The 26,428-nt window shown below is 33.6% G+C and overlaps 1 protein-coding gene across 10 annotated transcripts in view; it reads right to left on the bottom strand.

Annotated features, from left to right (window-relative positions):
* The window catches only part of PLEKHA1 (pleckstrin homology domain containing A1), an 80,117-nt gene that overhangs the window by 6,465 nt on the left and 47,224 nt on the right, over positions 1-26,428 (bottom strand). For all 10 annotated transcript variants that reach the window (XM_074295787.1, XM_074295789.1, XM_074295780.1 and 7 more), the window contains 6 exons: positions 22,203-22,300; positions 15,496-15,627; positions 13,710-13,853; positions 10,016-10,084; positions 7,235-7,299; positions 6,354-6,417 (listed from right to left, as the gene is read on the bottom strand). In XM_074295787.1, coding sequence (XP_074151888.1) covers positions 6,354-6,417; positions 7,235-7,299; positions 10,016-10,084; positions 13,710-13,853; positions 15,496-15,627; positions 22,203-22,300 — 572 coding nt within the window. The remainder of the gene's footprint in view (positions 1-6,353; positions 6,418-7,234; positions 7,300-10,015; positions 10,085-13,709; positions 13,854-15,495; positions 15,628-22,202; positions 22,301-26,428) is intronic.

Below are 26,428 nucleotides of genomic sequence, written 5' to 3'. Positions count from 1 at the left end.
TAGAGTATGTAATTATATAAAACATTTCCATCTTAGTTATTTTGTATAAGAACAACAAATTCATGAATTTCAACAAATTAATGAAAGAAAGAAGAAGAGAGAAGGAATAAAGTAGAAAGAGGGAAAGAGGAAGAGAGGGAGGAAAGGAGGGAAAGGAGAGAAAGAGGGAGGGGAGAGAAGGGGAGAAGGAGAGGAAAGGAGAAAAAGAAGGGAAGAAGGGAAGGGAGAAAGGAGGGAGGGAGGGAAAAAAGCTAAGTATAGCTAAGTCATTCACAGTTTTTTATCATATACTAGTGCTGTTACTGTGTACATTATTCTCCTGGTTCTGCTCATTTCATTTCTCATCTATTTATTCACTGACAATCTTACACTATTTCTCCTACATAATTTTCCTTTTATGATATTTTCTGGCTGCTTCTGGAGACCTTCTCATCCCCACAACACCAGAACAGGACCTGCCTGTACTGTCAGACGACAGGATCAGACATTCTACCTTCTGTTTCTAAGCCACTTCTAGAGACTCTCCAGGTCATAAACTAGCTTTGGTTCCTATTGATGCCTGCTGGGGAGACTGGCCAGGAAATGTTACCTCTTGCTTTCTGAGAAGATTACCAAACTTTCCAGAACATACATCTCTCTTCCTGCTCATCCTGTTGAGGATGAGCTTTTGAAAGCCTCGCAGAATATAGCAACATTCCCTACACCTCTCCAGTGGACCCATGGGATTAGAATTATTTCTAATAGTTAGTAAATTCTTACCCTCCCAAAAAGTTTATCTAATGTTGAAATTAAATTTTCATTAAATGTCTAGTAAAATTCCCACATTTTATTTCATGAGTATTATTTTGTTTTCCTCTTTGTTTCTTCTAAAAATTGATTTTTTCCTAAAGAATGCTTTGATTCATCAAAACATTTTGCCAAGTTGTTTTGCTCTTTTCATTTTCATTAAATGAAATTAACAATTATTTCCATGATTTATTTTTGGATGTACCCATTTTAAAGGATGAAATTAGTCTCCAAATAAGTTTTATTTGTTTCTTCAGTTTCCCTTCATGAAATATATATACATTATATAGTTCATAAAATGTGCTTAATATTTATAGTTTGGGGCATTGTTTTAATATCAGGTAAATTTTTGTAAAGATGCTATAAACAGTTAAGCAATAGGTATCTAGTAATCACCAGAGAAGTAACAGATAGTATCTTTTCTAAAATTCTTCTCAGATTCCTTAACTTTTTATTTTTGGTTAAATTTGTATATGTCTAAAAAGGTTTGTAAAACTGATGTTCTTCAATATTATAATTTTATTGTCTATTACTCCCTGTAATTCATTTAACTTTTTAATTATTTGGTTACTATTTTCTAAGTACTTATATGCAAGTATTTTAGTATTAACTTTACCTTCATCAATGATATTTTTAGTAAAATATAATTTCTCTTTATCACTTTGACTTTTTTTTCCCTATTGCCTTGTCTAAGATCATGATTGTTAAAGCATAACAGATTTTGGTCTGGTCCTGGGTTTTAACTGTCTTTTTTTTTTTTTTCTAATGTTTTTTCCTCTGTCTACAACACATTACTGGATTCTGCTTTCTAAACCAATTTTATGTAAGAGTCCATCCTATTCACACTCATGGTTATAATCATAAATTCTATGTTTCTCTTCATCCTATTCTCATACTTTCCTTTGCTTTTCCACCCACTCTTTAAATGAAGATAATGAAAACAATGTGGCAGAAACAATGTATTTCTGTTCCCCTGCTTTCTCTCCGTTTTCTCTCCTCTTTTTTTCTTACTCAACCAGAACCCAATTACAGATTCTTATTCTTTTCTTTTAAATCCTTTATTGAGACTTCTCTCTGAATTAAGTATTTGCTTTGGTTAGAAGTAAAGGATCTTTTAATCTGTTCTACCCCTCCCCCCTTACTTCTCTGTATATCTTTTTTCATGCAATTCTGGATGTATCCTTTGCTCATCTAATCATGAGAGTGAATTCAAGTGCCACCTTCTCCTCTTATTCCTTTCTCCTAGTCTGTCAGACTTCTACTTGCACAATTATATAACTCCTCCCTTCCATCCACCCCCTCAAGTATAACCCTTTAAAGTTTATTAAAACTAACAAAATACTCCCAAGGCTCTTCTGTCTAATTAGACTTCTATAAGCCTTACTAATAACAGCTCTAAGGAAACACATATAGTAGCATCTCCTCTCCATATTAGAAGGTCAACAGTTCAATTTTGTTTAGGACCTTATGAATGCTCACTTATTTTAGGTTAACCTTACTGTATTTCTCTTGACTACCATGTTTGTATCTCAAAGTTTCCATTCATCCTGATCTTTATTTCATTAGGAATAGTCCTTTATTTCATTAAAAATCCATTTTTTTTCCCTCCTGTAGGATAATACTGAGTTTGCTGATGGTAAGCTTTTTATCTTTTATCATATCCTAAATGTAAAATTCCAAGCTTTCCACTACTTTAAAATGTACCTGCTAAAACTTTTGTGATCTCAATGGTGGCAACCAAGCTAAATGTTTCTGAGACTCTTCATTTTAGGAGTTCTTTCAGAAGACAACTGGTAGATTTTTTCTATCTTCAATTTGTTCTACAACATGCAATCTAGGCAATATTTTTAATACTTATTTTTTAAAATACCTTGTTTTAGATTTAGTTGAATGGATTCTCCTTATTGTCGGACCCTGATTCTGATGTAGTTCAATTTTTGTTCCCTGATCTGTTTTCTAAGTTGGTTAATATGCTATGAATTTTGTTAAGAGATATTTTATATTCTCTTCTATTTTCTACATACTGTTGATTCTGTTTTAATATCACCTGTTTTCTTTAAGAGTTGTTCGTTTTTATCTAGTCCATTTTAATTTTGAAGGATTCTACTGCTTGAATAAAAATATTCCCAGCTATTAATTCTCTTCCAATTATTTCTTCTACAACTCTCCTTTCTTTACTAATTCTTTCCCCTAGCACTTTTACTTCATTTATAAAAATAATTTTTAATTAAAAAAAAAATCTCCTGCTTTGTTTTTTTCTAGGAATTCTAGTTGAACTTGTGCACAAGCTGTGCTTTAATTTGAGGTTTCACTTATAAATATTTTGAAGAATTTCTCTTCTTCTGGATTTGTGTTCCTGAACAGAAAAATTTGTGTTGACCTAAAGAGAACACCAAAATAGCTCTTTATAGCTTTTTGTTTTGTTTTCTCATTCTTCTAGCCTACTTCTTAATTTCAGATTCTGTGTAATGGGCCAACCTCTATGCATTTGTGGAGTGAATGGTGGGGTCATATTCAATCCTCTTTTGCTTTCTCAGGGTACTGAGTACTATGTAATCAAGGATATCTGGGATAATTAAAGCAGAGGACTTGCAAGTTTTCAATATTCCCAAAAAGGTGATAATCCAGGACAAAGTCTGAGCACTGTCTTCCTAGTCTGAGCTCTACAAGTTCCTACCTTGTCTGAGTAACACAATTATGGGGCTTTCCTCTAATTAAAGAGTTCTAGCAGAGTACTTCTGGGCCCAACCACCATCAAATAGTTGGAAAGCTCTATACATCTGGGTTTCCTGTCTTGACTATTCTGCTGCAGTTATCTGAAAGAACTCCTAATACAAAAAAAAAAAAAAAAAAAAAAAAAAAAAAAAAAATCTCAAGAACATTTAGCCAGGTTCCATCATCAAGATCCCATAAGATTTATCAAGTATCATTTTAATCTGAAAGTCAATAATATCTGTTTTAACAACTTTTAAGAATGTACGATGCCTATAAATGAGAAATATCTTGTTAGAGGAGCCTTACGATAGCATTTTCACCTAGCAAATTAAAGTTATTTTTATATTCAACCAACCATAAAAAGAGAAAGCTATCCGAAATTCTCTTGTGGTCTGCTGGATTATCACATATGAAAATTTGTCTATTCTTCCTTATAATGGACCTTCAATTAATATGCTGCTGATGTTTATAGATTCCCCTCATAAAAGTTCTACAGAAATGGGGGAGAAAATAAACAGATGAATAATTGTGGTTGTTTGCTAAGTCACTTTTCTGGGTAAGAATAAGATTCAAAAAAAATTTTTTTCCCCATTCCTTTAAGCTCTTCCTCTTTCATATATATCTAAAATCAATTCTTCATTATCTTCAAAATTGTCTTGCCTCCAGTCCAAAGGTCTTCTGTAGATCTGGTCTAAAACAACTGTTTTTTCCTCTCTGTTTTCTTTAATACCATTTCCATTTCCTCATGAAGCACATCAGGGCCTGTAATGTTAAGAGTTCAAAATGTGGTAGGGGCACTGCCCTTAATGGTAGTTATATAATTCTTTATAGATCTTTGTCTCCCCCCCCCCCCAATTTGTTATATTCTTTACTATTTCATCCTTAAAGGCCCTTGAAAAAACTTTCTTAATTGGGATCTCTGGACAACTTATCTTCTTCCAATGCTTCTCATTATTTTATGACTTGAAAGATCAGATATAATGACTAACTTGTAGTTTTCATGGATGCAGGAAAACCCCAGATGAGGAATACCCTCTACCAATGCAGGAGGGTTTCTTCTCCTAAAGATACTGTCTTAGAAACTTGCCAATACCACTAAAAATGCTCATCATTATGTCACTGAACATTCAGTGACTTTCCTGGCCTCAATTTTTGTGCGAAAAGTACAACCTGAATCCACTTTTTTCTGAAGAAAAAAATTAATAAATTTTCTTTTTTTCATTGTGAATTCCAAACATATTAAAAAAAAAAAAAAAAGACTGCATATGAAAATCTGAAATTGTTACAGTTTGTCTTTTTTTTCATTCCATTTTGGAGAGGAGGTATTTCATTTCATCAGATACATTTTAATGATAGCTCCAACACTGTTCTATGTACCTTTCTCAATTTTCTTAAATGAATGAGTAATACTATTTTTCCCCTTTTCTCTTTTTATCAGTGTCACTATCATTTCCCTTCCCTCTCTCCATAAGATTTTACAAATGAGTTTCAAATATAAACTGGCATTGTCTGGTTAAGTCACTTAAGTTTTATTTGTCTCAGTTTCTTCAACTATAAAATGGAATTAATAACAGAATCTACACCTTGCAAGGTTATTTGTAAGGATCAAATGAACTAATATTAAAAAAAAAAAAAAAAAAAAAAGTACTTAGTACAGGCCCTGGCACATAATAGGTTTTATATAAATGCTTATTCCCTTTCCTTCTTATGTCTTTTCCTTCTTTATCCTTCTTTTCTACTTGAAAAATAGATCAAAAGTATGCTGGTTCAGTCAGACTGTTTTCTGTCTCCTCATGGCAAATGTTTTACATCAGCTAAACTTCGCTATGAAATATAATAATCTGTGTCTATGTTTATTCTTTCATCCACTAACCATTTTAGGATGTCAAAAGGGAGTTTAAATAGTTCAAGCTGCAATTATTTTGATTGTATTCCCTCTTTTTTTCTAATTTTTAATTTTCTCTCCTACCTTTACATTAATGCAAATACCTGGTCTAACAAGTCAGTAGAGTTTGACCATACAGAAATGGCTGATTTAGGAATGATTCCAACACGAGAAAAAAAAAATCTCTCTGTTAAAATATGACCACTTTAATTTTTGTGTTATCTGATGCTTGCCATGTCTAGTTTCTCCCAATTCTTGCTTTTATTTTTTTTTTTTTTTACAGAAATAATTGCAAGTCTCTTTTCACAATATATAAATCTTTGGGCTTTTCTTGTTTTTTTTATTTCTGAACCACATTTTTCCATCATGTTTTTTCACCATCAAAACTCTATGCTCACCTTTGCATTAACATGTAAAGCTGCATCAAGTTCTTCTATCTCTAAGTCATTTGAAGTGGATATTAGCACATAACTTACAAATATTTTATGATGGGGTCAAAAAATTATAATTCATTACCCCACAATGTTAAGATAACTAACTTTAATTATAATTTAGTACAAAATTACAATAAATGGAAGATTAAAGGTCCATTAGAAACTGAACAAAATAATACCAAGCATTCCAACTTATGAAAAAGTTTCCAGGACTTATGAATCAACAGCTATCAAGAGGCAGCAAAGGAATTACAAAATTCAAATTCTAACAGCATTTTTCCATTGTAATGTAACTTAATTTATTAATAATAGATTAAAAAATAAAACAAAAAAATAGAAAGATTATCATTTACTTATTAAGGATTTGTGTCAACAACAACCTTCCATACAAATTTTTTCTTGTATTTATGTGAAGTAAAATTTTTAACCCTACAATGACAGACCCTAATTAACTAAATTAAATTAATAACTAAAGGCATTATAAATATTAATGTCTTATGTTTTCTCACAGAATCTCAAAATAACTGTCTTACCTGCACATAGAAGGTTCTAGACGTAGTTACAATTTCAAAGAGATTGTCCCTCATCATTATGTCACTGTGAAAACAAAATATCCAAATGTATTTATAGTTGATTCTTCATGTTCATCTTTTGTCAAGTTTCAATAAGTAAAACAAATGTCAAACATCAAAGTATTAGATAAAAGTAAACAAACTCAAACCAGCACCTATTATTTCAACTTTACTTCACTTTTTGTCTTGGGGAAAGGGAATAAGCTTTTTTACAGTTGTATTGGGACAAGTGCTCTTCCAATATTTCATTTGAAGAAAAGAAAGATTTGGCACAATTTTATATTACATTTATGATATAAATAAAAAAGTTTATACTTAACAACCTCAGTTTTCAAGTTATTATAGAAATTATTTGTATTATTGTGGTCCAATCTGCTGAGTAAGCACACCTTCTTCCCCCTCCTCCATATGCCATTTCAGTTTCAAAGCTGTTTCTATTTTATCATCAGCAGACATCAGTAGAGATGACAAATTTATTCAAACAAGCTATATTTGCAGTACCTATGAATACTAAAAAATAACGTAAAATATCAAATTTCCAAATCAAGTTGTCTAATTATAGACTATTCTTATTAAAATTATGTTTTCTAAAAGTTTAAATAAGTTGGAAACATTTCTATTACTTTGTTTTGTTATGAGGACCATGGAAAAAAAATCTAATTCTTTGAATGTGGTTTTTAAAATAGATATGAAGTAAATGTCTCTATTATAAACAACTAAATGATATAAGTGCTAATTTTTAATTTTTACTTAGCTAGTTTGCAGTTGTTTATCACAATCCAAAGACATATTATCTATTCCACTATGAACATTTGAACAGGATTTAAATTAGTATCGCTCACCTCTGTTTACATTCTTGGACTTTGTGAACCTCCTTAAGTGGTATTATCCGGAGAGGTTCCTTTTCCTGTCAATAAGAAAAGCACATAAACCAACACATAGCTTCTCTTGAAATCATTAGGAATCTATATTAAAACTCAATAGTCATATTAGCCATCCAAAATATGATAACTACAAATCAAATACAAAACTTCATGTTAAGGTTAAAACTGGAACATAATTCTTCATGTCTTATACTTCCTTTAATGAAAGCCTGGATTACTTTTAATCTATTAAATTAAATAATTAGGCTTTCCCCCCCACAATACTAAAAGACTTGAGAGTGAAACAATGCAATTATAAACCATGATTTCAGAGGACTTTAGATGAAGCATTTTACCTATCTTCTGACAGAAAGATAAGACCCATAATGATACATATTTTTTAGATAGTCAATAAAGGAATTTGCATTGCTTTACTATTACAAGGATTTTTGTTTTCTTTTTTTTTTTAAATGTTGCTTAATGGGGGGGGGGAAGAAAAGAAGTAGGAGGGAAAGGAAACTAAATCCTTATAAATTTTGAGAAATTAAAACAACTTGATTCTTTTCAACTTTTGAGTATTGCGAACTTCAAATAATACTTATAATACATTACAAATATGTATAACCAAGTAGAATCAGAGTCCAAAAGAGATCTCTAATAAATATATAAGTAAAAGAAACTGGCTGGCCATGTAGTAAGGGGAACAAAAACCAAAGGACAGCCCATATTCTTCACTTGTGTCCTCATGAATCAAGAGAAACGAGGAAGGTCCCCATCATACTGAATGGACCTCTAGTGGCAAACTTATAATAGAACAAAGAAAGAACAAAAGCAGCCATGGATCAGCACTTTTCTCCCAACAAGACTGGGAGGTTAAGTCATGTAAAGACTATCCCCATTTTATAGTTATGGAAGGTGAAGCTTAGGCTAATTGGCTTGCCTACTTTCACCTAGGTAGGAAATACCAAACTCACATCTCATTTTACTGCACCACATTATGCATATGGCATCACATATAGTACATTTATAACACTCTGAGTATGAAGTGCTTTGTAAATCATGAAGTCCTAGATAAACATAAGACAGAAGTATTACTTTGTCAAGTGATACAGACCACTCTTTATCTGTTTTCCCAAGTTAAATTTTAAATTTAATTCCCTTTTTGGGGGGATGAGGGTGGGAGGGTAGGACAAACCAGACATTGTACTACTTCTAACAATGAGTTGCTTTAACGGTAAATCCACTTATGTTTAGACTAAATCGTTATTTTCTAAATATACAAAGCATAAACTAGTTATTAAATGTTAGCAAAACTCATATTCTGTATTTTAAAATAAGATTATTTAAGTTGTCAAAAGATATTTTTAGTTTTGGTTTACATTTCTGAAATTAAACATAATATAAACATCTTCTGAAAAAATAGCAAAGAACTTAAAACAATAAGGGACAGCTTTGACACCCTAAAATATTTCTCATCTATTTTTTTCCAAACAGATTTTTGAGCTGGGAGAAAAAAGAAGAAGGTAAAAATAAGGAAACATAAACTTGTTTTTGACACTGGCTTCTAGAAATGACTATTTTTTCCCCTACTGTAAACCTATTATATTTCTTTTCTCTTCTTTGGAGGGGGAAGAAAGGAAGGAGAAGGCAAGGCAAAAGTGATCTGCTCAGGGTCACACTGGTATCAGGTGTCTGAAGCCAAATTTGAACTCAGGTCCTCCTGTTCCAGGGCTGGGGTTCTAATCTAAGTTTATCTTTCAAATGTGGCTCTTCAATTCTGTTTTGGTTTGGATGATTTTATTGGTATAGGGAACTCACATTGTAAAAATCCCCCTCATCAAAGGAAATCTGCAAAGACCTCTGTAACTTACAGTGTTAGAAAGCCACATGGGAAGCCCTGGGGGTATAAGCGGAAAGACCTGAAGTCAGCCTCTCCTAGCTCCATCTATCATGCCACAGTATCTTGCCCTTTTTGCTTACAGATTCATTAATAAAAATAACATTAGCAAAATAGATACAAATAACTTTCAAAAGTGGCACCTATCAAAGATGTGAATCTGTTATTGAGAAGGCCAAGGATGTAAAAGAAATAAATGTGGCCATTGCAAACAAGGAGAGGGAGAAGGACTGATTCTAGATTTGTTGTACAGGGAAATCCTGGGAGAGGAAATTCACTCTCCCATGGCAAGTTGGCACTGTCTTGGCAACTTCTCTAGGGCAGTGATGTTAAAATCAAATACCAAAGGAAAACTGCAAGCCCATACTGACCATCACATATTAACATTATCTATGTAACAGTATATTTTTATTTATTTTGTTATACTTTTAATCTGATAAAGTTTGGGGGGAGGGGCCGGATTTCAGGCAAATTAGACACCTTCAGTCTAGAGCATGAGATGTTAGAACTTGCTTAAATTCACACAGCTAGCATGTGTTAAAAACAGCTTTTGGATCTGACTGTTCTTGACTGTAAGGCTAATTCTCTTCCTCTATGCCAAATTGCCTCTCTCTTTCTAATTAAGTTTTTTTTTTTTTAAAGCCATTTTTGTGTCATAGACTCTCTATAGTCTGATGACACCTATAGACCCCTTTTCAAAATTATGTTTTTAAGTGAATAAAAATTATTGCAATTAAAAAAAAAAAAAAAACTGCAGACCCTGTAAAATCTATATACAGACCATCGCTCTCCTCCTCCCAGGTCAGGAATGTCTGTTATACATATTTACGTTTTATATCAAAATTAGTAAAGGAAAAACATACCAGTTCAGATTTGAAGTAACCTATTGTATTTTCATCCAATTGAAAGTATCTTCGCTTCCAGTTCTTCATCTAACGGAGATGAAAACAAACAGACTTTTGTTTCCAAGAATGTCAAATGTTGATGGTTACTTAATTATTCTGACATGCACATAAAAGTCAGAAATACCAAAGACTGGAAAACTTCTCTATTCTCACTGAGATACAAATAATATCTTTCATGTTACTTCAGCCTGAACTTTTAATAAAACTTAAAAAAGTAGAAGATGCTGGCTTTCAGTTTTTGTGATACAACTGGTTTGCAGAATTAACTCAACTGGAAATTAGATGGGCTTTCCAAAGTTTAATAAGCATATTCCCCTCCACCTCCTCTTTCCCTCCCATATACTATGGGAACAAATGCAACAAATTAAACTAATATGTCTTCAGCCCTTCCATCTGAAGTAAAAAACTATCTACTTAGGTTACAAGAAGGCAATGACCTATTTCCTATTTTTTTTGAAAACCTTTCTTACTTAGCACAGTGTATTATTATATACAATGGATTTTCCAGGTATATTAATTCCTTGGTCTGGCTACAGATAAAGAAAAGAAGCACTAAGTCATTAGCTCTCCCTATTGTTCCCTTCACATTAGTGCCTACAACACTCTGAGGCCAAACCAAGAAATCAATAATTCATCAACTGTTAACAAATTCTTAACTAGTCAGAGCTTCTCTATCTCAATGATCCCAAACTCCCCAGATACCATTATATAAACCCTGTCATCTATACTCCACTGATCACCCCTTTTATCTTTCACCACTCAATTCCCCCAATGTCCACTCTAGGGCTACCAACTATTTCTAATGTGCTCTCTGAAATGCCTCTCTATCCGCAACACATTGGCTTTACACCAATCTTTTCCTTTCCCACTCCTTCATCTTCTAGCTCTCCCTGAGTCCAGACTTCCATTCCAGCCCTGGTTGCACGTTTGCTCCTTTCTCCTGTTGGAATACTCCCCACTCCCCCTGACATCTCTTGGTAACTTCTCCTTTGACTTTTCCTAAGGACTCTTCTTTTAATGAGTCTTTCCCTTATCACCCCAATCCCTCATCTTCCAACTTCTTCTACCAGCTGTTTCCTCATTGCTTACAAACATACACAAGTCTCTCCTATTCTCAAAGTCCTCACTTGCTCCATCCCTCTCTCCACTGCTTTCCCATCTCTCTCCTCCCTTCTTTTGGAGATAAACTCCCTAAGAAGACCACCTACAATTAGTGCCTCGACTTCCTTTCTTCTTACTCTCTTAACTCTCCACAGTCTAGCTCCTATCCTCATCATGCAATAAAGCTATTTTCTCCAGTTACTGGGATCTCTTCATTATCAAATCTAGTGGCCGTTTCTCACTTTTCCTCCATCCTGCCCTCAGAAGCCTGCAACCCTGTACATGGCCCTCTTCTCCCAACACTCCCTTCTGCAGGTTTTCGGGAGCCTGGACTCCACTGATTCTTCTCCTGCCTATTAGACTTCCCCTTCCCAACGTCTTTGGCTAGTCTTCATCCAAACCATCTCCACTACCCAAGGGCTCTCTCTGTCCTGGGCCCTTTTCTTCCTCTTCACAATCTCCCTTGTGATCCCACAAGCTCCCTCAGATTCAACTATCATCTTGAAGCAGATGATCCTCAATCTACAGAGCCAACTGCAAACTCTGCTGACCAACAAACTCCTATTTCTGATTGTCTGCTGAGGACCTTGAGCTGGATGTCACATGGTGTCTTATACCACAGGTTCAAAACTGACCTCTTGCTTCCCCATTCCTTCCCACTTTTCTATCTCTACTACTGCAGAAGGAGCCCCTCTTCCTAGTCACGCAGGCTCACAAGCCAGGGGCCATCTGGGACGCCTCCTTCTCTCTCCCCTCATATCCAATCTGTTCCTGTGTAACGCCCACTTTGCCACAGAAACATCTCTCATCTATGCCTCCTTCTGTCTGACACCGTCCCTATCCTGGTCCAGGACTTCATTAGCTAGCATCTGGACCAAATACAATAACCTTTGGCCAGTCTCCCCCCCATTTCGGTACCTCCTCCACTCAGCTGTCAAAGTATATTTTTATGGTCAGGTCTAACTATGCTCCATAAATTCTAGCGGCTTCCTATCACCGCCAAGAGCAAATATAAAATCCTGTTTGACTTCCAAAGCCCTCCAAAATTTGCCTTTCCCAGTCCCTTTCTCTCCATTTCCTTTCACTACGGATTCTACAATCCAGGTACCTGGCTTCCTTGCTGTCCTCTCTGGCCAGTTTCACTGATTGTTTTCCCAGGCCTAGGATTCCTTTGAGCCCCAATTTCTACAGGAAGTTTCTCATCCTTCTTGATGCCAGCACCTTCTTCCCTGTTGTCTCCTCCACTCTGCTGTCCGCTAGAGAGCAGGGGCTAGCTTTTGCCTTTCTTTATATCCCTAATTAACACTTACCAGAGTGCCTAACACTTGGTGAATGTTTAGTGACTAATAAAAGTTATCATTTACAAATTGCTTTAAGAATGGTCAATTGCAGGGGCAGCTAGGCGGCGCAGTGGATAGAGCACCAGCCCTGAAGTCAGGAGAACCAGAGCTCAAATCTGATCTCAGACACCTAACACTTTCTCGCTGTGTGACCCTGGGCAAGTCATTTAACCAATTGTCTCAGCAAACAAACAACCAAAGAATAGTCAATTGCTTTAAGAATGGTCAAGCCCTTTATGTTTTCTTGCTTAATTCTTCCAGGATCTAGTAAGGTCTGTGCAATTATTAATCCCATTTTATAAATGAGACAACTGAAGCCAATAGATTCAGAGACTTGCTCATAGCTTCACAGCTAGAAGTGCCAGAGGCAGGATTTGAACTCTTGCTAAGAGTAAGTCAAACATTATGTTTAATGTATCACATAAGTGCTTAAGTGTTAGATGAATCTGAGCTGGATCCAGGCTTTTCATGACATGTAAGAGATACAAAATGGAAATGACTAAGAAATTTTAAAAATAAAACTATTCTAAACTTTTCTCACCTGTACTCTTTAATATTTATTGACTACTGACAAAAATAACCTTAATTATCTCCTGAAAGAATATAAAGAATACCAGAGGGATCTTTTTGAGACCCACCCCAAGTACCACATCACACACACACACACACACACACACACACACACACACACACACACGATATATTGTTATATTGCTTAAACTCTGCTATTAAGCACTTTTTATTAGATTCAAAAACTAAAAGTGAGCAGGGATAATAAAAGTTCCCTATAGAATATAAAATTTCCCTTTAAACATTCCACTTAGAATCAGAAAGATTTCTGAAAATTCTGCTTATGCTCCCTCTTTAGTTCTGAACTAAAAGTTGAGATCTTGTCTGTGGCCTGCAGCTTCCTTTCCCCCAACCCCAGGCAGCCACAGCACTGACCCAAAGAAAATACTCTCCTTCCTTGTGCCCTCCCAACAACCAAAAAGACCACAACACCTACAGAGCTTCCTACTTCCTCTCAACACTTCTATTTGACTTTTTGTATCTTGGAACAAAAAGACAAATGTAACAAAATTCTATTCAACTTTAAAACAAAAATCTTGGATGAGAGTGTAAGCTACATCAGTAGATCTAGTAGCATAAGGAATATTTATTTTGCATGACCATCGTTACTTAGAGCAAGTTATTTAATTGTGTTTACTTACCACTGCCCCCTGTTTAACGCAATAACCAGCTTTAATAACTGCATTATCTGGAGGTGGTTTAGGAGTAAAGTAAGGAAGATGGCTTTGTGACCGTTTCAGATTATTCCTGTCAATATTGTCACCAGATTCATTTACTTCTTCTTTCTAAAATGAAACAAAAAATAAAGAAGGGTTTTTAAGGTCTTTTTAGCTATCCTAACTGATGATACAAAGGTGTTTTAAATATATATTTTCAATGCAACAAAACATTCCTTAAAACCCATCTCAATTTCACTTAGATGAATATCAGATTTTAGATTAAGATTTTCCTAGTTAATCCATAACACAGACCAACGGACATTATTTCCTAAAAATCCCTAAAATTTAACATGAAGTCTTAAGCCATTCTCAAAGGTTCCTATATTTCTCAATCCAGAAAGCCCCTCATCATCTAAATAAACTTTACTTGATTGAATATTTTGTTATCTCCTTGATGAAAACAAAACAAAAAATTGAAATTAAATAAAAGCAAACAAAACTTATTTACTTTATGCATTCATTTAGAGCCAGGCATCATTTAAAATAGTAAAGAGGAAATAAATTTGGACTTTTTAAAATCTCTTGCCAGGGACTCTAAAGAACCACAATTGAAATACATCAAAATCATTCATCCTATTCAAAATTAAAACATTCAAGAACATGAAGTATTCGAGTTTCCTAATAAAAGTATGGACCAAAACCCTTCCCTCTCACTTTAAAGCTTGACAAAGTACAAAGCTGTTAGAAGCTTAATCTAACTGCAGCTTTAAATCTGTAAGATCATATTAGATCATTATTTCTATAAAAAAGATCATGTAATTTTGGGCTAGGCTCAGCCAGCTCCTAGAGAAGATTAGGCAGAGCAGGAATTCTCTTTTTCAGTCACTTTCTCTCACCTGCCAAAAAACTTGAAAAATCTAGTATGTAACAAAACTTGAATTATTACTGTGTTTCCAAAGTTTCTTTTCATCTCTTTTTTGTGGTATATCATTAAAGAATATTAAAATATCAAGACTGGCCAAGCCAAAAAGCCCTTACTAAATCTTTGGTTTCTCTGAAGCTAATAATTCCACATGAGCTATATAAAGCATATCATATACTATGAAGCAATACAAGAACTTTAAGTTACTAGATATAATTTCTTCCCTCCTCCAAGGCAACTGGAGTTAAGTGAATTGCCCAGGGTCACACAAGCTAAGAAGTGTTATGTGTCTGAGGCCAGATTTGAACTCTGGTCCTCCTGACTTCAGGGCTGGTGCTCTATCCATTGCGCCACCTAGCATTTATAAGATGTAACTTCAAGGAAACATTCAATATGATTACAAAAAACCATAACACCTAAGTAACAAAAGTTCATCAAGTAAGTATATCAATAAAATACACAACAAATATCCACATATTAGAATCACTAAATACTTAAGACTGCACATCAGAATAAAATAATTTTTCAACCATTCCAAAATACACAGTTCCTATTATTCTTTTGAAGAATGTTATAGCTTCCCTTCAGAAGAGATGCCATTTCTTGTCTAGGGATAATTAAGTCTGTCAGAAACAAAGTTCAGGGCTTTCATATCAGAGATTTTCTTCATTTAAACCTACTGAAAGCACTTCTCAGAAGTGAAAAAACAAAATCACCTGTATAATCTGCAATGCACACAAATCTTTTAATAAGATGAGGAAGAACTGGCTAATTTCATATTAGCACTATAAAATTAATTTAGAAATTAGTCACAGAAAGGAAAAATACTAACTTCATGTTATTTACCTGAGTTGGTGTTATAATAGGCACACCCCCCACAATTTCTGTCCTGTAAGACACCTGCTTTTTTCCACCTGGAGTTTCAACTTGGCGAATTAAGCTATCAGAATGAGACTGTGGATCTGATTGCTTTGGTACCTAAATTTAAAAAAAAAAAAAAAAAAGCAATTATAAAAATATCTCCTAGCTAGAATTTTTAATTAATAATACATTTTCCCTCAGTCAAATCCAATACATAATGAAACAGAAGTAATTTTGAGATCTCAAAGTATGCCAGTAGAACACAAGCTAAACTGCATATTCCAAGAACTGACTAAATGCCTATTCTTGGAAGATGAGATGTTCAGCAGTAACGACTGGTCAACAAGTGACGATTTTTCACCATCCTGAACAATTCATAACAGCTACCTGAGAAGGCACAAAGTTTTTGTAATCTTGTCACATTAATAAAATCATAAATTCTTGAAGACACCTAGGTGATGCAGTAGGTAGTGTTCTTGATTGAAAATCAAAAAGAAGTGAGTTTGAATACAATCTCAGACACAAGACTGAATAAGCAATTTAATCCATCTGCTTCACTTTTCTCATCTGAAAAATGAAGGATGATTGAAAATAGCATATATTCCTAAAGTGTTTTACAAACCTTAAAGTGTCTCATAAATGCTAGCAATCATTTAATTATTAAACATTTTCATATGATAAAAATATACAAAGAAACATATTCAATATTATAGAATATTTTAGAGTAATCTACCCAATAAAGCCTTTGATTTGGGGGGAGGGGTGATGATGATGGAATAATATATTTACATATCTTTTTAATTTTTAAAACAAATGGTAAAAAAAAAATTACCCTAAAAAATTCTTATTAAGAACTGGGATAAGGCAGATAAATATTTTATAATGAATATGAAATTCAGTCTTAGAATTTAGCAATTAAAATCCCAACAAATTTTCTGAGGTGTTGAACATTTTTACTCTTATTTAGTATTTTGTATGGCTGTGGTCTCAAAATAAGCTGGTTTGGTAATGGAACCCTCAAGTAAACATAATTGCCATATATGCCACAATAGTATGTGTGATTTGGAAGGGACTTTCAGAGTTCATTCCAGTTCAAGTACAAATGAAACACTGAAGCCAAACTGCCACAGCTGAATATGGATGGAGCAGAGGCAGTTCTTTAATTTAGGTCTCCTGAAATGTATCAGTCAAGCTTCATGAAGGTGGGTATCTTGTGGAATATCCATCTAGTAGAATGGTCAACCCAGTACCAGATGCTGTATTTATATGTATATTATTTGGTGCCCTTTTTTTTTTTTTTTTGATGTTTAAGGAAATTCCAATATAAGGATGATATAACACTAGCCCTTACAGAATTAAAATTCTACAAATATACTAGAAAACAATATGAAGGAATGATAAAGTATGAAGAGATCATTTCTGTCTGTGAATTCTGATTCCCACCCCCAATCCATTCCTTATATTGACCTAAAATGTTTTGTGGAATCTACCTCTATAATTGCTGTGTGTTACATTATGAAAAGTTTATATAATCAGAGTTTATTCCTTAAAATTGCCACTGACAGAGGTACCAAGAATTTTTTTCTGTTCTTTGTGATTAGAAAACATATGAAACATTATAGAATGGATAACATTTTTATATTTTTTAAAAAAGAAATAGAACTCCATTTTATATGTGTTACATAAATAGTATATGTAGGTTGTCCCAAAAGGCTTTGGGAAATTTTAACCTTTAATAACTACAGGAATATATATGCTATAAGCTTACCCTAAAAAAAAAATTATAATTTTAGTTATTTCTTGAACTTTTTTTTTTAATTTTGTGAATTTTAAATAATATTTTTTTAAAAGAGTACCGTTATTATATATTAAGTGTGACAGTTTCCAGATGATACTATCTCAAACTGGCCATGTCAGTCACCAGATCCATCTACACTAGACTTTTTCTTGTGAGGTTACTCTTTGAGGTATCACCTCATTCTTTAGACAATTCTAAGGTTAGGATTACACATGTAATCCTTTTAGTCACTGGGCAATATTTGATGAAAGCTTTTACAAATCTTTAAAATCAAATAGTAATATATAATACAAAATGATGGGTATGTCAAATTTAAAAAATTAATATTTTGAAACTTTAAATAATTAACCTTTCAAAAAATTTTGTAAATCTGTAGCATCTACACTGCTTAACTTATTTAAGCTTAAAACCAAACTAACACTTTTGAGACACCACAGTGTTGCTTCTTTTTTGATTCATGATATAGGAATAAAGAAGATTTGATGAAAAAAAGATCATCCCATCTGGGTATAGATGGACTGGTATAATTTCAACAAGCAGAAGTGACAGAGGCACAGGAAGAAAAGCACAGGTTTGAATAGGGGCTTAGATTGGTACCCAGAATGTTTTGATGGGCTTTACAAGAAGTATTAGTTTAAATAAGGATCTACAAAATTGAACAGATCTGTTGATAGGCCCCTTTTAAAGACCAACTTGCCAAGCACAGCAGTTGATTTACATAAAATCAACTCAGTATTTTCTAATGACTAGTGTTAAGATAAAATTTTATTGAAAGCTTCATGTAAATTTTACAGTGAGGCAAAGGAAACATTGAAAACTGAATAAATAAATAAATCCACTACTTAATTCCTAAGGAGGAAGAAAAAAAAAAAAAAAAAAAAGATTAGCAGAACTTCAGTCCACCCAGTTGTCATAGTAAACAGTACGATAATTTTAATCATAAAAATAAAATGCACCAATGGAAACTTTTAATACAAAGACTATTGAGTCCAAAGAACAATCTGTAGCAATTTTAAAAGGCTGAATCTCTTAGAACTTTTGAAAATCAATATCCTGATATTATATATCACTTTATTTTCATTGATGTGAGAAAAATTTCTAATGGACACCTTCATGGCCTTTGATTGTTTAGAATGAAGAGTGAGTAACATCTCCTGAGAACTGAAAATAAAATTACTAGTAATCTATCCCAGAAAGAACTATATATTGCACTCTGGTAAATAAATATATTTATTAAGAGGCAAAATGCATAACCTATGTTGACAGTAGAGAAGTACTCTAGATTTGACTATCTGATTTGAAAAGGAGCTTTCCCACTATAGAAAATATTTAACATATTTAAATATTCTGATAATCTTCTAAACTTCATGTTGGTTTCCTATTTTCCCTATATCCATAGTAAAGCTATGTATCTTTATTATAAAAATCTTATTTTGAGTAAAGTATAATTTTCATGGCAACAAACATACCAAATTTATTGTAAAAATAAACTAGTTTTGATCATTTTGTATTCCCTAACCAATAAGAGGAATATATCAATGAAAAAACTTTTGACAATGCTTGAGTCTTTATCAGAAAATATCCCCAATTAGTTTTACATCTTTTATTAAAATAGACATAACAGAAAATAACATCTGTTTAATGAGAATAAGAAAACAATCTTATTGAGAAATACCTAGCTTCAAAAAAATATATACATCAATTCTATTTCAATCTAATTTGCTAAGCAAATATCTGTGATTGTGTGGAAAATTGAATATTTTCTACCAAAAAAAAAAAAAAAGCTACCTTGAGATATGGTAAAAAGACCGAAATAAAGGACTCCTAATACATAGGCACCCTCTGTATCAAAAATTCACCCTGATCAATGATGTTTCTGATTAAAGTTATTACCATAATATAGACTATAAGAAACTCAACTATAAAACTCTGCCATAATAGTTATATTTACATATATATATGATATTTAACTTATACTTTAACATATGTAACATGTATTGGTCAACCTCCCATCTAGGGGAGGGGGAAGGAGGGGAAAAATTCGAACAAAAGATTTGGCAATTGTCCATGCTGTAAAATTACCCATGCATATATCTGGTAAATAAAAACTATAATTTAAAAAATGTTTATTCTTCAGGTCAAGCATGCCTCTAGGAGAACTGTAGGCTCAAGCCCTCTGGGGAGACACAGGTAGAATATCCTCAAAGGAGTTGAGTCCTGCAGGCCGGCTAGCTACAACAGTAACTCAAGCTTGAACACAACTTCCAAGTTTGCCAAGTCCTTCCTTATAGGATCCCATCACTATCACAAAAACCCTTCAACTACATATGAGGAACTACAAATTTCACCCACAATTTACAGATGACAGAACCAGGTTCCAAGAGGCTGCTCTGTAGAAAATTACACATTTTAGTGTCAGTGGCAAAAATCTGAACTCATACCTTCTTTACTTCAATTCCAACACTTGCCACCCCCACTATCCTGCTTCTCTGTTCTGTTCCCATTTCTCTATGGCAAAATTAAAATACCCAGCATTTAGTGAGGGGTTTTTTGTTTTTGTTTTTGCCAGGGTAGGAAATTATGACAAAGACAATATCTTTAAAAGTTTCACTGTTGGACTTTTAAAATATAGATTGAAATCTATAGTAAAAAAATGTTTTTGAGACTGATGTGATTTGCATTTTGGAAATGGCCCACCTAAAAGATTATCACTGATATAAGGAGTTAGCTTAAAAAAAAAAAAAAAAAGTGAGTTTACTTTAAAATTTGATCTTTCAAATTCTTGTGGTTTATATGCATTCAAGTTAGGTCATTTATTTTCTCACATATTTTATAAAGAGGAAGGAAATTAAAAAAAAAAAAAAAAAAAAAGGTAACCACCCACTAACATTCACACAGGCCTACATACAGTGTCTAAGAAAAGATACCAGGCGACTATGTAGGTGGACAGACCATCAGGATGGCAAGACACTGTAATTAAAATATGGTTAAACAATCAACTACTCTTTTTCCCTTTCCTTAAACACACACTTCCAAAACAGATGTAATTTTAAGTTTTGAAAAAAAGTTCAACATTTACACTATACAATATTCAGCAGATCACTAAAAAATAAAATGTTACACTGCTAAAAAGTATTTGGAATTTTCCCAGAGAAAAACAAATCCCAAAGTCTTTTAAATTGTGATTTTTTTTTTAACTGACATTAGCTACAACAATGGACTTTTCCTTTTAAAAAAATTATATTCTCGGGACAGCTAGATAATACAATGGATAGAGTGCCAGCCCTGCAGTCAAGAGGACCTTAGTACAATTCTGGCCTCAGTACTTAATATTTCCTAGCTCTGTGACTCTGGTCAAGTCAGCATTTGGTCAACCCAAATGCCTCACCAGAAAAAAAAAAAAAAAAAAAGAAAAAGAAAATAAAAATTCTTATAAGCAAAGTCTTATTTTGTAGATTTCATAAGTTTGATACATTTATAACCCCAAATTATGTTCTCTTTTTTTCTCTCCATACATATATATCTAGGTAAAAGATGAACCAAATAGTTAAAGGATTTATTATGTGCCCTTTTTTAAAAAATAAGTAAACAAAATTAACAAAATACAGCTGATTAAAAACATATGCAACTCCTCAATTTACATTTTTAATACACTAATAAAATTAGTTTAATTGTTCTAGGTTCATTTTGCATTATGAAGTTATTTTACGTTAAACACTGTTAAATAATTTTACCTAAAAATATTTCTGATATAGCTATTTTAATCCATTTGGAATAACTTTTTTATTAAGCAAGTTTCCTAAATTTTATATTTTGTAATTATTCAGTCATTTTTTTCAGTCATGTCTGATTCTTTATGATGACATTTGGGGGTTTCTTGATAAAAATACTGGAGTGATTTGCCATTTACTTCCCCAGTTCATTTTACAGATAAGAAAACTGAAGCAAATAGTGTTAAATTGCCCAGAGTCACGCAGCTAGTGAGTATCTCAGGAGTTTTCCTAACTCCAGGTCCAGAGCTCTATCAACTGCATCACCTACCTGTTACCAACAAAAATCTTTTCTAAATGAGAATAATCAAAATTATCAGTATCAATTACTAATAAATATCTCTTAAGAGCTAAAAGTTCTGAAAAGGAGAATGATTAATCTGTAAGGTAAATGACAGTAATATCTACTTAATCATGTTTTAAAATATTACTATTCCCACTAAAAACTGACTTAGAAAATATCAGGCATCCAAGAGTTCAGATAAAAAGGCATCTAAAATCATCTATTACTTTTTAAAGATCTAAAGTATGATTAAGTAATCATTGCTTTAACATGACAAATTGCATAAATGAAGCTACACACTAACAGTGACTAGAAGCTATTTTCCTAAATAAAAAAAGAACAAATAGTTGCTAAAAGAGTATCTGCTGCTGTGTGGTCACTTAAACTCTTAGAAGAATATGAACTTCATGGAGCAGTCCATGAAGCTGCTTCTCTGAAACTACAGAGAAAAAAAGCCCTAAAAATAACTTGTGCTTCATGTCGAGATCAGATGCCATGTGTGGGTGTTTGCTGTCATGTGGTAACAAGCTGTTCTAGTGCAAGACAAAAAATGCAATTTAACCTCTGAGAAAAGCTTGGGTTATATTAACTCATTGTTGGTATAAATTGATGGTTTTCATATAAATATGTAATTATTTACTTTTCAGACACTAATCAGAGAATACAAGGGGGTTTATAAAATGTACTTCAATAGTCAACTATTTTCAAAAACACTGTTTGAAAAATAAAACATTGCTTCAATAAAAATTAGTAAATAACTGTGCCACAGAAATGTAATTTCAAAAGATATGTAGAATTCTTTTGGACATCAAGATATTTAAGAAAAAATAAGAATACTTACAGTTATTTTTATAGCTTTGTTCAAAACATTTACCCATTCAACTAGGTCCTGCTGATCATTGGCTTGTAAAAAATATTTCCTCATTCCAGCATTCATTACTATTAAGACAAAAGGAAAGATTAAATTGAATTACAAACACATCAGCTATTTTTAAGTCTATGTTAATAAAACAACTGAAGAAATGATTTAACTGAACACCTTTTGCAGCTTCTGATACTACCTGAAAGATCATGAAAAAGTCATAAGTTACTATTGGGTTTCTTTCCTCATCTATGAAATGAAAGGAATGCTCTAACTGATCCCCAAAGTCCCCTTCCAGCTCCATATCCATGACATTTGGAATTTCAAGCAAACTGTCAAAGTATTTAGGTCCTTTTACTAATAGGGTTTGACATGAAGTAACCAGAATAGCTAGATACAGATTTAGAGCTGGAAAGGCCTTTACAAATCATCTCAACTTGGGGCAGTTAGTTGGTGTAATGGATAGAGCACCAGCTCTGAAGTCAGGAGGCATCCTGACTTTAAATCTGGCCTGAGGCACCTAACACTTCCTACCCATGTGACCCTGGGCAAGTCACTTAAACCCAATTGCCTCAATTGGCTCAGCAAAAAAAAAAAAAAAAAAAAAAAAAAAAAATCAGATCATCTCAACCATTCCTTTTATTTTATAGCTCAGGAAACTCTGAGACCTATAGAGGTAAAGAGACTTCCTGAAGTCACATCAGGAGCAAGTGGCAGGGCTGGAGTTTCAAACTCAATCATCTGACCCCAATTCTAATACTCAGAAGCCTCCTTCCAAAAAAGTCTGGTATGCATTCAATTAATGGTAGAAAAAACTGCCATCTATAATGATGCCCTGTTTTAGGACAAACCAGCACCAAAAAAACCAAACTTCAAGGGATTCTTCTCATTATATAAGATTTTTCCAACTTAAAAAAAAAAAAAAAAAAAAAAAAAAAGCAATGCTACTTTCAATAGTAATCTATTTTTAATTGCTTGCTTTAATTGCTAATCATTTACTTTATGACAGAAATTTGGGGTAAGAACTTGAAATTATTAATTATCTTACAAAATATAATGTAAATCATCATGATTTTATTTATACAAACTTTTTCAGAAACCTAAGTGCTGCATAAACCAAAATACTGCTACAGAATTATCTGCAAATGATCAAAGTCCATTACTGAAAGAAAACTTTTCTATAGCACATGCATTTCCTTGGCAAACATTTTTTCTTTCTTAGAATAAGCTAAGGCATGTGAACAAAGTGAGGTCACTGCCAAAGTGTCTGTGGACAGGACCTTCGGAGTCTGAGAGACTCCGAGGGCAGAGCCTACATTGGAGCAGCTAAAAAACTTGGATCTTCTGCTGTTCTGCAGGACCTACTGTCCCATGGCAGCAAACTCACACCTTCTTTCCCTCTCCTAATGCCCAGTGAAACTGAAAGCCCAGATGTCTAAGTAGAAAACTTCCCTCTCCACTCCATGGCCATCCCTCTTCATCTCAATGCTAGCCTTCCACGCCCTACTCCAGCTCTGTTGACCTCCTCTCATCAACTTTAAACCAGGTCATTTAGCACTTCTAAAAATTGAGCCAAAAGCCTTAAAAATGAAACCATGGGAGAAATTTGATTCAAGATACAATTTGAAAAAAATATCAAAGAAGAACTGGTCTCCTAAAGATCAGATTTTAAGATTTCTTGGAAGGCAACAATAAAGCTGTAAAATTCATGACAAAACACAGATATATTACTAATCTAACTAGGACATTACTTAATGTATTTGAAAAAAAAAAAAGTTTTTCTAAGTACTGAATCAAATGATCCTTATGATCTTTCCTCAAACTAGAAAATAAAACTTCTCATTATTCATATACAGATTGAATATTTACTATGTGCAAGACTTGAGTATCACTCGTTAGTTTACTTTAGGACTTGTTTCAGGAAAACAAACAAACAACAAAAAAAAAACAATGTGATGGAAGAATGTAAGTTCCATGTTGACAAAAACTTCCTTTAATTTATTTTTGTCTTTGAAACTCAATACTTTGAATGTGCCTTGTACATATAAGCCTTTAAATGTATTAATCTGCTAACCTGAAATAAATTAAGTACCCAAGACTTCCAACTAGAGAGTAAATTGTATAAAATGTAATTAATATTAAAAATTTTAGTATACTAGCAAGTTAACAATTCAACAAACATTTATTGAATGAATGGGGGGAAAAGGCATTTACTCTATGTTCCAAGTATGTGCTAAGTTCTGCATACACCAACAGAAAAAGAAGACAGTATCTACTCTGAAGGAACTCACCCTTTCTTTAACTTGGGGAGATAACATCCTGGAGGTTTTTGGTGTAGAGAACAAAGACCTAAAGATCTTTTAGGTATAATGGCCAAGCTCAAGAAGACTTCAGGGCATCAGTCTATCTAAGCAAAAGGGGGAGAACCTGGAAGGGATCAGACCACCACCACTAGGAATGAGCCTAAGGTCAGATTGGAGTGGAGACTGTGAATCTAGTAAGGAGAGGAGAGGTCAGCATCCAGTCAAGAGGAAAAAGAGAAAAGGATAATTGACAGGAAATTTGGAAGTGGAGATCAGGCATCTTTGAGTGGTAGGGAGAAAGAGTAGCAGCCCCACTTGGTGCCAACTCTGGTACACATTTATGGCACTCATTTTGTATAAAAAACTCTGTGAGATGCTAGAGAGATCAAGAACAGAAGAGAGTAAGAGGGAGGGGGAATAAAGAGAAGAAAAGGGAAGAGTCAAGGGTTATAAAACTGGGGGAATGGAATGATGCTATTAACTCTTGATATAAAGAAAAAATGACAAATACTAAGGAAGAGCAGATCTAGAAGAAAAGGTGGTTAGTTCTATTGCAAATATACTGAGTTGGATATTCTAAAGGAATTTCTCAGGAGGTTTATTAGGGTTAGACATATGCTCTAGAACTCAATTCTGTAGAAAATGTAACTCCAGACAATGGCAACAATCAAAAGTCACAGAAAAGTCAAGTAATGTGACTAAGAAAAGACTATCTAGATTCAGCAGGAGAGACTTATAAACTCAAAGAAAGCAGGTCCTTTAGAACTGAGGAGCTGGAAGCTCTTAAGTCAGGGACTGAAAAGTGAGTGGGCAGGAAGGCAGGAAAGGCAGTAAGAGATGATGTTTATTCTAACGAGAGAAGGTAATAGTCTGAAAAGTGGCAGAGTTCATTTCTTTCCTTTTTTATTTTTTAAAGATGCAGATGGGGGGAATCTTGTGGGGGCAAGGAAAGAACAAAAAGAAAAAAGGCAGGCAGGCAGGCAGACGAGAAAAGGCAAGGGGAAAGGAAGGGAGGAAAGGAGAAGGGGGAGGGAGAGAGGTAAGAAAGAAAAAGAGACAAGGAAAGAAAAAGAAAGAGAAGGAAAGAAAGAAAGAAAAGGAAGGAAGGGAGGGAAAGAAGGAGGAAAAAGAAAGACTGGAAATAAGCACAATACATTTCAGGGGAAAAAAAGAAGGCATCTGAGCAAAGGTAGCAGTAGAAGAGTCAATTCTTTCTCAGATACTAGAGGAGGAAATGCAGAGGGAAGAATTAACAGTATGAAGCAGAAGGGATCAGAGAAACTCAGGATGGAAAGTCTGCTTCCTACTGAAGTGAGAAGAAAGCTCATTTGCTGAGATATAGGAAGACACAGGTAGTTAAGAGGGACAAAAAGAGAAGGTTTGGCTGCACTGTGGGAAATATGAAAGAAAGCCAATAGGTGATGAGTAAAGGAACAGCTGTAATAGAAGCACAAAATCTCAGAGTTGGGAAGAAACCTTAGAAATTATCTAGTTTAACCTTACACCTGAAAAAGAAACTCTAGTACAACATAACAAGTATTTATTAAATCTTTGCTTGTAGAGTCAAAAGGTCACTTCCCATTCCACTTTTGGATTCTTCTTTTTCTTTGATCATCTTGCTTAAATTTGCCTTATCACTTCTTTACATGGCTAAACGGAGCAAGCAGTGAGGATGCAGTGAAGTTAGACAACAGGTACTTCTAAATGTAGCTAAAACTTAGTCCAGCTCTTTTATATAAAGATATTGTACTAGCTGCTCTGTCAGATTTGGGTCAGGCTCTGCTTAAGACACTTAAGTCCAAGTTATACATAGAGAGAGAGAATCAAAATAAGGAAATATCCCAAAGGCAATGATGCATTAAGAAGTTTATATAGAAACAGAAAAATAAAGATTACAACAAT

Source organism: Sminthopsis crassicaudata, chromosome 2 (assembly GCF_048593235.1).
Source record: "Sminthopsis crassicaudata isolate SCR6 chromosome 2, ASM4859323v1, whole genome shotgun sequence".
NCBI classification, from domain to species: domain Eukaryota; kingdom Metazoa; phylum Chordata; class Mammalia; order Dasyuromorphia; family Dasyuridae; genus Sminthopsis; species Sminthopsis crassicaudata.
This window is presented reverse-complemented; position numbering and strand designations above follow the sequence as displayed.